Source organism: Pristiophorus japonicus, chromosome 8 (genome assembly GCF_044704955.1).
Source record: "Pristiophorus japonicus isolate sPriJap1 chromosome 8, sPriJap1.hap1, whole genome shotgun sequence".
NCBI classification, from domain to species: Eukaryota; Metazoa; Chordata; class Chondrichthyes; family Pristiophoridae; genus Pristiophorus; species Pristiophorus japonicus.
Window position 1 is genome coordinate 64,634,916 of NC_091984.1, and position 13,510 is coordinate 64,648,425.

The 13,510-nt window shown below is 42.2% G+C and overlaps 1 protein-coding gene across 3 annotated transcripts in view; it reads left to right on the forward strand.

Moving 5' to 3' along the window:
* Window positions 1–13,510, forward strand: part of eps15 (epidermal growth factor receptor pathway substrate 15) — a 188,263-nt gene that overhangs the window by 59,790 nt on the left and 114,963 nt on the right. For all 3 annotated transcript variants that reach the window (XM_070886884.1, XM_070886882.1, XM_070886883.1), the window contains 2 exons: window positions 7,852–8,052; window positions 12,128–12,282. In XM_070886884.1, coding sequence (XP_070742985.1) covers window positions 7,852–8,052; window positions 12,128–12,282 — 356 coding nt within the window. The remainder of the gene's footprint in view (window positions 1–7,851; window positions 8,053–12,127; window positions 12,283–13,510) is intronic.

Sequence of the window (13,510 nt, forward strand, 5' to 3'; positions counted from 1 at the left end):
AGACTCTCCAGCCAGGGGAAACAACCTCTTAGCATCTACCCTGTCAATCCCCCTCAGTATCTTATATGTTTCAATGAGATCATCTCCCATTCTTCTGAACTCCAAAGAGTATAGACTCAATCTCTCCTCTCATCCCAGAAATCAATCTAGTGAACCATTGTTGCAATGCTTCTAAGGCAAGTATATCCTTCTTTAGATAGGAGACCAAAACTGCGCAGTGCTCAAGATGTGGTCTCACCAAAGTCCTGTACAATTGTTGCAAGACTTCCTTACCCCAACCCCCTTGCAATAAAGGCCAACATGCCATTTACCTTCCTAATTGGTTGCTGTAGCTGTGTGCTAACTCTCTGTCTTTCCTGTACAAGGACACCTAAATCTCTCTCAACACCAACATTTCATAGATTCTCAACATTTAGAAAATCTTCTGTTCTTCTGTGCATTCTACTAAAGTGAATAACCTCACATTTCCCCACATTATACTCCCATCTGCCACCTTATTGGCCACTCACTTAACCTGTCTTTATCCCTTTGCAGGCTCTGTGTCCTCCTCACAGCTTACTTTCCCACCTAGATTTGTATCATCAGCAAACTTGGATACATTACACTCGATCCCTTCATCTAAGCCATTAATATAGATTGTAAGTAGCTGAGGCCCAAGCACTAATCCTTGCGGCACCCCACTAGTTACAGCCTGCCAATCTGAGAATAACCCGTTTATCACTACTATCTTTTCTATCCATTAACCAAACCTCTATCCATACTAATAGATTACCCCCAACCCCATGAGCCCTTATCTTGCATAACAACCTTTTATGTAGCCCCTTGTCAAATTCCTTTTGGAAATCCAAATGTACAGCCACCTCTTTTAGAACCCGAAGATGCATGACATCAGGTGCAGGAGATTTGTCGGCTTTTAATCCCATTAGTTTCTCAAGTACTTTTTCTCTACTGATCTTGATTACTTTAAGTTCCTCAATCACATTAGCCCCTTGGTTCCCTATTGTTTGGTATGCTTTTCGTCTCTTCTGGTTTGAAGACATAAAATATTTGTTTAAAATTTCTGCCATTTCTTTATTTCCCATTCTAATTTGTCCTGTCTCAGCCCCTCAGGGACCAATGCTTACTTTTGCTGCTGCTCTTCCTTTTTACATACTTATAGAAGCTCTTCCAATTTGTTTTTTTATTTCTTACTAGTTTACTCTCATAATCTATTTTCTCCCTTGTGATCAATTTTTGGTCATCCTTTGCTGGTTTCTAAGCTCTCCCAATCCTCAGGCTTACTGCTATTCTTCGCAACATTATAAGCGTTTAATCTAATACTAACCTTAACTTCTTTAGTTAACCACGGATGGATCACTTTTCTTGTGAAGTTTTTATTTTTCAATGGATTGTATATTCGTTGAGAATTTTGGAATGCTTCTTTAAATGTTTGCCAGTGCTTTTCTACTGTCATACCTTTCAATCCAATTTCTGAATCTACCTTGGCCAATTCGCCCCTCATACCGTTGTAATTGACTACTTAAGTTTTAAGATTCTAGTTTCGGATTTAAGTCTGTCACTCTTAGAATTTCACATTGCATTTATCATATTATGATCACTCTTCCCCAGAGGATCCATTACTATGAAATTCCCAATCATTGTTGGAAAAATAGCCTTGGTCAGAATTGGCAACAACATTCCATGTGACTGACTGGAAATGCATTATCCTTTTTCTTCATTCATGCGATGTGGGCGATGAAGGAATGGTGATATATTACCATGTCAGGTTGGTGTGTGATTTTGGAGGGAAACTTGCAGGGGTTGGTGTTCCTACACGCCTGCTACCCTTGACTTTCTAGGTGGTAGAGGTTGTGGGTTTGGGAGGTGCTGTTGAAGAAACCTTGGCAAGTTGCTTGTAACTTGTAGATGGTACACACTGCAGCCACTGTGTGCCGAGTTGCGAATAGAACTGAACACACTGCAATCGCTTGTGACCTTATCATGGAAGGAAGGTCATTCATGAAGCAGCTGAAGATGGTTGGGCCTAGGACACTTTACCTGATAAACTCCTGCAGCGACGTCCTGGGGCTAAGATGATTGACCTCCAACAACCACAACCATCTTCATTTGTGCTAGGTATGACTCCAGCCAGTGGAGAGTTTTTCCCCTGATTCCCATTTAGTTCAATTTTGCTAGGGCTCCTTGATGTCACACTCGGTCAAATGCTGCCTTGATTTCAAGGGCAGTCACACTCACCTCACCTCTGGAATTCAGTTATTTTGTCCTAATGAGGTCTGGAGCTGAGTGGTCCTAGCGAAACCCACACTAAGCATTGGTGAGTAAGTGCCGTTTGATAGCACTGTCGACGACACCTGATGATTGCTGTAGGCTGTATGTATGATGCTGGCTGATGGCTGGATTGGATTTATCCTGCTTCTTTGTGGGCAAGCCATATCTGGGCAATTTTCCACTTTGTCGGGTAGATACCGGTGTTGTAGCTTAACTGGAACAGCTTGGCTAGAGGTGCATTTAGTTCTGGAGCACAAGTCTTCAGCATAACAGCTGGGATGTTGACGGGGCCCACAGTCTTTACTGTATCCAGTGTGCTCAGCCGTTTCCTGATATCACGTGGAGTGCATTGAATTAGATGAATACTGGCTTCTGTGGTGGAGGGGACCTCAGGAGGAGGCCGAGATGGATCATCCACTTGGTACTTCTGGCTGAAGATGGTTGCAAACGGTTCAGTCTTGTCTTTTGCACTTGTGTGCTAGGCTTTGCCCTCATTGATGATCGGGATGTTCATGGTCACTCCACACCAATGCTGTCATGGACTGATGGATCTGCAACAGGTCGAGTAGTGAGGACGAAGTCAAGTTGGTTTTTCCCTCGTGTTGATTCTCTTACCACCTGCTGCAGGCCCAATCTGGCAGCGATGTCCTTCAGCACGCGGCCAGCTCGGCCAGTAGTGGTGCTACCGAGCTACTCAGCTACTCGTGGTGATGGACATTGAACATAAGAACATAAGAATTAGGAACAGGAGTAGGCTATCTAGCCCCTCGAGTCTGCTCCACCATTCAACAAGATTATGGCTGATCTGGCCGTGGACTCAGCTCTACTTACCCGCCCGCTCCCCGTAACCCTTAATTCCCTTATTGGTTAAAAATCTATCTATCTATCAATGAGCTAGCCTCAACTGCTTCCTTGGGCAGAGAATTCCACAGATTCACAACCCTCTGGGAGAAGAAATTCCTTCTCAACTCGGTTTTAAATTGGCTCCCCCATATTTTGAGGCTGTGCCCCCTAGTTCTAGTCTCCCCGACCAGTGGAAACAACCTCTCTGCCTCTATCTTGTCTATCCCTTTCATTATTTTAAATGTTTCTATAAGATCACCCTCATCCTTCTGAACTCCAACGAGTAAAAACCCAGTCTACTCAATCTACTCCCAGACTCCCACCCTGAGTACATTCTGTGCCCTTGCTACCCTCAGTGCCTCTTCTAAGTGGTGTTCAACATGGAGGAGTACTGATTCATCAGCTGATGGAGGACCGGAGATGGGTAATCATAGAATCATACAATGATTACAGCACAGAAGGAGGCCATTTGGCCCCTCGAGCCTGTAATGGCTCTATACAAGAGCACCCCCCACCCTTTTCTCTGTAGCCCTACAATTTTATTTCCTTCAGGTACTTATCCAATTTGCTTTTGAAAGCCATGAGTGAGTCTGCCTCCACCACCCTTTCAGGCAGCGCATTCCAGATCCTAACCACTCGCTGTGTAAAAAAAGTTTTTTTTTGTGTCGCCTTTGGTTCTTTTGCCAATCACCTTAAATCTGTGACCTCTGGTTCTCGACCCTTCTGCCAATGGGAATATTTCTCTCTATCTACTCTGTCGAGACCCATCATGATTTGGTACACTTTTATCAAATCTCCTTTCAACCTTCTCTGCTCCAAGGAGAACAACCCCAGCTTCTCCAGTCTATCCACGTAACTGAAGTCCCTCATCCCTGGAGCCATTCTCATAAATCTTTTCTGCATCCTCTCTAAGGCTTCACATCCTTCCTAAAGTGCGGTGCCCAGAATTAGACACAATACTCCAGTTAAGGCCGTACCAGTGTTTTATAAAGATTCATATAACTTCCTTGCTTTTGTACTTTATACAGGGTTGGATTTTTGGTTTTTTTCGGCGAAAACGGTAGTGATACATAAAAATTACTATTTTCACTGCACTACTGATTTTAGGCCCAACTTTTGACCTTCGGGGTATGCACCATGCATCGCAAAGGGAGGTGTTGCACAATTATTCACGCCATAAAACACGAGTTTCGCCAACTTTAATGCGAGGTCGTTTGCGCTGCGAGAGAGACCGTGGGAAGGGGGGTAAAACTAAATTCACAAAAAATTATAATAAACATTACCAAGACCCTTAACTAACTAAACGCTGCAAAAAAATTAAAATTTTAACTTATCTTTTTTGCAGGTAGAGCTGCACCGACAGGTTTTAACTTGTCGCTGTTCTGGGCACGGTGTACGGGTCGGGAGAGTGCCGAAACTCGGACGGTAATGCAATCCATGTCATTTCACGTCTGGTGCAACTCTCCCCGGCAGTACGTCCCATCGCCGTCACAAACAAGGAGCTGAAGATCTTGCCCGGGCTTTGCCACCGGATTTTCGCCACGGAGGGTCAAAACGCAGCGAAAACCCGGTCGCAAACCCCTCGAAAATCTAGTGCCATGCCTCTATTTATTAAGCCCAGGATCCCGTATGCTTTTTTAACCGCTTTCTCAACCTGCCCTACCACCTTTAATGATTTATGCACATATACCCCCAGGTTTGTCTGTTCATGCACCCCATTTAGAATTGTACCCTTTAGTTTATATTGCCTCTCCTCGTTCTTTCTACCAAAATGTAATAGTTCGCACTTTTCCGTGTTAAATTTCATCTGCCATGCGTCCGCCCATTCCACCAGCCTGTCTATGTTTTCTTGAAGTCTATCACTATCCTCCTCACTGTTCACTATACTTCCAAGTTTTGTGTCATCTGCAAATTTTGAAATTGTGCCCTGTACAGCCAAGTCCAAGTCATTAATGTATATCAAGAAAAGCATTGATCCTAGTACCGACCCCTGGGGAACACCACTGTACAGCACCTTCCAGTCTGAAAAACAACCACTACACTCTGTTTCCTATCATTTAGCCATTTTCAAATCCATGCTGCCACTGTCCCTTTTATTCCATGGGCTTCAACTGTGCTGGCACTTTATCAAATGCCTTTTGGAAGTCCATGTACACCATGTCAACTGCATTGCCTTCATCAACCCTCTCTGTTACCTCATTAAAAAACTCAGTCAAATTAGTTAAAACACGATTTGCCTTTAACACATCCATGCTGGCTTTCCTTAATTAATCCACACTTGTCCAAGTGATAATTTTGTCCCTATTATTGTTTCTAAAAGCTTCCCCACGACTGAGGTTAAACTGACTGGCCTTTAGATGCTGGGTTTATCCTTACACCCTTTTTTGAACAAGGGTGTAACATTTGCAAATTCTCCAGTCCTCTGGCACCACTCCTATATCTAAAGAGGATTGGAAGATTATGGCCATTACCTCCGTGATTCCACCTTTACTTCTTTCAGCATCGTCGAATGCATCCCTTATCTACTTTAAGTACAGCCAACCTTTCTAGTACCTCCTCTTTATCAATTTTTATCCCATCCAGTACCTTCACTACCTCCTCTTTTGCTATGACTTTGGCAGCATCTTCTTCCTTGATGAAGGCAGATGCAAAGTACTCATTTAGTACCTCAGCCATGCCCTCTGCCTCCATGCATAGATCTTTTTGGTCCCTAATCAACCCCACCCCTCCTCTCACTGCCATTTACTATTTATATGCCTACAGAAGACTTTTGAAATTCCTTTTTATGTTAGCTGGCAATTTACTCTCATATTCTCTCTTTGCCCCTCATTTTATTTTTCACTTCCCCTCTGAACTTTCTATATTCTTAGCCTGATTCTCACTTGTATTCTCAATGTGACATCTGTCATACACACTCTTTTTCTGCTTCATCTTACTCTCTATCTGGTTCGTCATCCAGGGAGCTCTGAATTTGGGTGCCCTACCTTTCCCCCTCATGGGAATGTACCTCGACTGGATCTGAACCATCTCCTCTTTAAAGGCAGCCCATTTTTCTATTACAGCTTTGCCTGCCAATCTTTGATTCCAGTTTACCCACGCCAGATCTGTTCTCATTCCACTGAAATAGGCCTTCCACCAATTAAGTATTTTTACTCTGGATTGCTCCCCATCCTTTTCCATAGCTAATCTAAATGTCATGATACTATGATCTACCCGCATTCTGATCCACAGTAAGTTTCACACTCTTAACTCATTACCACATCCTTACTGACGAACATTGGTTTCCAGTCCCTCAACCGATCAAATTTAAAGTCCTCATTTTCAAGTTCCTCTAAAGCCTTGCTCACCCAAACTTTGAAAGCCCCTGCAGCCTTGTATCTGTTCCAGCATCGCTGGTCTTTGTGTATCCCCTCCCATTGTTGGCAGAAATTTCAGATTTCTCAAACCTGGAACTTTCCCTAAACTCACCATATCTTGTCTCTCTACCTTTCAAAAAAAACCTTCTCAAAATTCATCTGTTTCATTAATATTTTGGTCGCCTTCAATACTTTAGCTTCCATTTCCTATCACTTCCTATTTTCTATGAAGCACCCTGTGAACTTCTATAAAAAAGCTGCAAAATAAATGTATGTTGCAATTGTTTCATAAGTGCATCGACCTATTTTACTGTATTAACATGCTGTACTTTAATCATAAAGACAGTTCCTAATATTGTAGCTGATTTGTAGATGACTGAAAAAGAAAGGCTTGCATTTATATTGCACATTTCACAACCTCTGGCCGTTTCAAAGCACTTTACAACCAATGAAGTACTTGTGAAGTGTAGTCACTGTTGCAATGTAGAAAATGCAACAGCCACTGAGCCAAGATATATATATAGAATTACATTTTGCGACTGTTGAGCTTTAACATTTTATTGTGCAGAGAAAATGGCCTTAGACACAAACCACAATCAACAATCTGAGCAACATACCCTGAGATAACTCCTGCATTATCATGGAGGCCATAACTGCCATTACTACAATTAAAAATACATTGGAATTGTACGGCAGCCTGAAAATTTGTATTCAGCACATGAATTCTGGACCCAAACTGCAAGTGTTCCATTTCCCCGCTTGAAGCTCAGAATTAACCTTACCATCTCCGAACTTTGCACAGCTAATGATCTGCTCAAAATCAAGACACTGAGCTGTTTTCCCACAGTTCTGCCTCCTGCTGTAAATAAAGGCGCAAAGGGCATCGCTGCCAATCAGTGATGAGAGGTGGTGCTAGGCAGAGGCCAGTGTCGGCTAGAATTTTTGGTGGACCCTTGAAAGCTTCTTGCAGACCCCTAGAAGGCCACGAACCCCCGATTGAGAACCCCTAAAATAAACCACATTACTTGATGGCCACAATTTCACTTTCTACTAAGAACTACGAAATAAGTGTGCGCCATGATTACTGCTGTAATCTGCAAAATGTGTGGTGTCTAATTAATATTTTATAGGGAAGCTGGCTGATAGTGCAACAATTTCTTTGGGGTTGTTAAATAACGGGTGTTCATGACTACCATTGCAACATATTTGTTGCCATTTCTGTCCCGTATGTACTGATGAGACATAATTGTATAAATATGGGCAGTTGGTACACTTGAATCTTGATTACACCTGTAACTAGGTTGCTTCAATAGTCTGTGTTTCACTTAGGATTTTTGTGAACTGGAATATAATTGTTTTAATATAATGATTTTTCTTTTATAAGGCCATGTACTTGGTTTACCGTGCTCTTGAGAAGGAGGCTGTGCCATTTTCCTTGCCACCTGCCTTAGTACCACCTTCAAAGAGGAAAAAAACTCGCATTCCAGCTTCGGTGCCACTCATTCCATCTCCACCTTCTGTCAAGGAAAGTCGACAGTCCTTACCTCCTGTGGGAATTCTACCTACTAAAACACCAGCAATCCAGGTAGAACATTTAACAATGGTGTTTTCTCTTCAACACAACCTTTCCTTTCTTGATTTTAACATAACGATCTGGAATTTGCCGGCCTGATGATGGCAAACTGGCAGCATTTGCTGTCATTTTGCCTTTGAAATTGACCACAACTTCACGAATTAGCACATGTGCAACCTAATGCGGAAATCCTGAAGTTGCAGTCTGTCATTCACAGCTCCTCCACAGGCTGTGCTGTGCCCTGCCCACATAACCGGCAATCCGTGTAATCTGTCAAATCATGGAAAATTATGAAAATGTCAGCGTTTCAGTGGTAACCCATTAAAAGTTAGACCTTTTTGGATTATGTGTAACTGGGGTATTAAAATATCATTGACTGGTAAACAAAGGCTATGGTCCTGAAAAACTAATTTTAATTTTGTGCTGTGTCAAATTTATCCATTTTAATATTTTTTCCCATGTGAAAGCTCCAATCTTTGTTTTGCTCTTTAACATTTTTTAAAAGTTAGAATTTTAAGAACTTGCCTATGTCCTGGTTTGCGGTCTGTGAGAATTCTGCGTTTTGATTGGCTGCTTAGACAACTTGTTTACATCACAGCATCTGTTCGCTGGGAAGCCTCATTAACATCCGTTAATTTGAAGTATCGGTTTAAAAAAAAAATTCTCGATACAGAGATAACGAGATCTTTGTGCAAAGCTTACTTCACAACCAACGGTGAACACCTTTGCTTTGCCGCTGACCGCAAATTCCAAGCCAATACATTATTTGTGCAGTTTCACCAGAGTTTCTGACAGGTCTCGTCTAACCGGGTTAAAATTGTTGGGCATATTTTTGATGTACTCGTATATATTCACACCATGCTTTAAAGAAGCTGATATAGAGACGTTCGGGATGCAAATTCATTCTGACAGACTTTGATTTTCAGTGACTGCTAATGTGATACTTCAAAATTAGAGACCGTATCACTTCTGTTTTGTTTTATTGACAAACTTGGAGTGGTTTGTTAATCTAGCCCGTGTTAACACCTTACTTTTATTTGGACTACTTTTGTCACCTGATTTACTATCCTCATCTCCCACTGTTTGCAAAAAAATACACAATTGAGAATGGTGAGTACAAAAGACCAATTGAGAAGGCAGGCTGAACTTTGACAATGTTTGTAAGACTCTGGCTATGTGTGATCTTAAATTCTTGGCGTTTAAGAGGAATTGGGTTTAGCATATAAGGTTAATGAACTTCTTGCATTCTCTGCTAAAGTCACAAATTTGTGCTGGAGTGTGGTTCCACAGATCCCTGTAGTCCTCTAGTACCTTGCACAAGCATTCATTCATCCTGAGTGGCCCTTGGCAGTTAGTGTCAACAGCCTATTCAAATTTGAAGGATATCATATATCCTGTTGGGACCAAGTAGAATTCCCTTATTGCTGCCATGGCTGGGATCAGCTAACTCAGCATAGACTGCAAAATCACCCCGAGACCTGGGATGTACGGCTTGGTACTGCATTGGTTGGTGTCTTTGATGACTTAGGGCCCAAATTTGGCCCTCTGGTTTTTTCTGCGCACCTCCGAGCCCCCCGCCGACATTTTACCTCAGAAGCAGCGCCGAAAAAAACTCCCTGCGATCATGGCCGATTCTCGGGTCATCTGTGGAGCTGGAGTGGCATACAATGAAGAGAGGGGGTGGAGCTAAGTCCCGGCGCTGAAAACAGTGCTGGGCCCTCTGCACATGCACGCTAGAGTCTGGCGCATGTGCAGTAGCTCCTGACAGGCCGTTTCGGCAAACGCATGCTGCAGGCTGTGTGGGAGGGGCCGAAGCACACTGTCCCTAGCCCTGGCTGAATGGGCTCCCTCATCGGCGGCCCGCTGCGTTCCCTAAGGTAGGAGTTTTATTTTTTTATTTGTTATTTACTGATTGATTTTGGTACTTTAGGTGCAGGGTTCCTTCTATTTTTTTTTTATGTGTTATTTATTGATTGCTTATTATTTTAGTCTTGGTGTTTTAGGTGCAGGGTTCCTTCTATTTTTTTATTTTTTATTTATTGATTGCTTATTACTTTGGTCTTGGTGCTTTAGGGTGCAGGGTTCCTTCTATTTTATTTGTTAATTAATTGCTTAGTACTTTTTGTGCTTTATTTGGTGCTCGGTGTAGTTACTTGCACCGATTCCTTAACTCTAAGTAAGGTCTTTCTGTGCGGACAAAAGTGGACACAAATACTGCCCTAAGTTAGTTTAGTACAACTTTTTTCTGGCCAAATTGGCATAAATGGTTTAAGTGGCTGGGAACGCCCCCTTTTGGGGAAAAAAAAACTGACCTAACAAAAAACCTAACTAACTCACTTACATTGGCGCAAATTAAATAGCCATATTTGCAACTTAAAAGATACACCAGAAAAATCAAGTTACACCAAAAAAAAACGGTGCAACTCATGGGGAAATATGGGCCCTTAGTCTCTGGGGAAGTTGAAATCAATAAACTTGGTGTTAGTGTTTGATTCAGCTTATCTTATTTATCAAGCGATCAGTGCAGTTAAAGAACAGTGTGCTGTTTTTGTCTTGTATTTTTATTTTTGTCTCAAATTGTAAAATGCAAGGATTTCTCACCTCTGCATATGTTGTGGATTCCTGAGTCAGTTTGACTTGGTCTGTATTTCTCCTCAATTTAAGTTGCTATATTTTTGTAAGAAACACAATCCCAACCCATGTGTTGCTAGTGGTCCACTTTCAGCAATGGTGCAATATATAGGGCCCAAGTTTCCACAGGATAAAAAACAGGCGCCCCTCCGAGCTGGGCGCCCGTTTTTTGCGCCTAAAACGGCGCCTAAAAAAAACCTCGCAATTCTGGAGCGTTCTGCAGCTCCTTGTCTGCCTGGCGCGGCGCCCAGGGGGGGCGGAGCCTACACTCGCGCCAATTTTGTAAGTGGAAGGGGGCGGGTACTATTTAAATTAGTTTTTTTTCCTGCCGGCAACGCTGCGCATGTGCGTTGGAGCGTTCGCGCATGCTCAGTGTGAAAAAAACATTGGCACTCGGCCATTTTTGTAGTTCTTTGTAGCTGTTTAATTTTTGAATTTTTTTTTAATAAAAGCACATTAGCACTTGCAGCCTTCTCACTGTCTCCTTCCCCCCTTCCCCGCGGGAACGAAGCGGCTGTTCCCTTCCCTTCCCCCTCCCTCCCCTCCACGGGAACGAACGGCTGCACACAGGTAGGAAGATGGTTTATTTAATCTTTTCTTTGCTTATAAATGTTTATTCAGGTTGGATTTATTTGTATAATATTTGTAGAAGTATAAATAAGGATTTATTGTAGAATTTAATGAGTTCCCTCCCCCCCCCCCCCCCCCCACCTCGTTCTGGACGCCTAATTTGTAACCTGCGCCTGATTTTTTAATGTGTAGAACAGGTTTTTTCAGTTCTACAAAAATCTTCACTTGCTCCATTCTAGTTTAGTTTGGAGTACGTTTTCACTGTGGAAACTTTCAAATCAGGCGTCAGTGGCCGGACACGCCCCCTTTTGAAGAGAAAATTCTGTTCCAAAGTAGAACTGGTCTATCTGACTAGAACTGCAGAAAAAAAAAATGTGGAGAATTGCGATTTCTAAGATAGTCCGTTCTCCACCAGTTGCTCCTAAAAATCAGGCGCAAATCATGTGGAAACTTGGGCCCATAGAGTGGTTTGTCATCCGAGCCTGGAACTGAGATTATTTTCATTGTAATCATCTCCAATCCAATATCATTTTTTATCATGTACATATCACTGAGTTTTAATAATTCAAAATAAGATTAATATGTTTGCAATTGTCATGACCAGTATTGAGAATTAAAATGGCTCATTCAGTTGACCGATCATGGCATCTTGCTAAACGGTTACATTTTGTGATCACAGCGAGATAATAACCATCTGTGATGGATTACTGGAGGATAAATTGTTCCAGTATACATTATTAAAAATATATACAATCAACTTCTCTGTAAATGAGTTCCTGTATGGTGGAGACATACCAAACTTATATAAAGTATATCTTGTGATTTCTGAACATCGGAAATTATGGTGCAGTTGTTCATTTTAGCAATGTTTTCTGTTCTTTTCCAGTCTGCTAAATGGGTTGTAACACCAGCTGACAAAACAAAATATGATGAAATCTTTGCAAAAACTGACAAAGACCAGGATGGGTTTGTCTCTGGGGTAGAGGTCAAAGATATCTTTCTCACCACGGGTTTGCCTCCAACGACACTGGCTCATATCTGGTAAGTGTTCAGTATTTATTTAGTAGTAATCTACTAATTAGAACAAGACCTCAATGTCCCAATGAGTTGCTACAGTTTCAATTTATTTTTAAGTAGGTATTTCAATCTATTATTTTTAGTGTTACAAGTAACCTGGTCATTCTTGAGCTAAGGAGGGCAAAAAAAATCATTTGTTCCTGATTGCTATTCAGCAAAGTTGCACATCACATTCAACTCTTACAATCTCAACTTTCCAGATTGTCAACTCGATTGTCTTCCTAGTATTGAGCAAGGTGTTTCTTAAATGAGCTCATTGTCATGAACATTAGGTGAAGTCAAAATTCAGCTCAGCTGCAATGTCCCCTACAGTGGAATAGTTTTGCCAGCGTGCTCTATCTGGCTCACACATGAACAGTGAAAACAAACTCAAGATCTATGTGAAGATAAATGGGAGATTCATTGAGTGTATCTCACTCAGCAAAGAAAATGAGGGTGCAGTTCCAGGCATTTCTGAAAGAACTGTGGTGCTCATTTTTGTAGATGATAACAGACATACCTGGGAATTTTGATGGATACCAATTTTAGCTTGGATGCAGTTCTTCAGAATTCTGCCGGGGAAAGAAAGAACTTGCATTTATATAGTACCTTTCATGTCCACAAGATGTCCCAAAGTGCTTCACAACATGTGGATACATTTTTAAGTGCAGTTTGAAATGTTACATAGGAAAATGTAGCAGCCAGTTTGCACACTGCAGGGTCCCTTGAACAGCAAATGAATGACCAGATAATCAGTTTTGCTGATTGAGGGAGGAATGTTGGAGAACTCCCTGCTCTTTCTCGAATAATGCCATGGGATCTTTATGTCCACCTGAGGTGGCAGATGACCTCGATTTAACCTGTCATCAGACAATGCATCCATGACGGGGGTAAACGGCACTATGGTCTAGCCTTTTCAACGACAGTGAAATGAGCTTTTGGCTTCGTCTTAGCATTCCCATCTCTGTGTGGGAACCGTGCTCCAGACAGTCCTGGCGAGTCGAGGCCAACTCTGAAGTCTGGGTTGACATCCAGCAGGATACTCGCATCCAGTGAGTGATGGTGGCCCTCCCATCATCATATCGGTTGTGGGACTCCATAAAACCCTCCGGCCATATAGAACTAATCACCTAATCGACTGGTATAAAGATGGTTCTGGCCATGGGAACCGTGTTTACGTCACGGCCAGTCAGACTATTAATAAGCCTGCGAA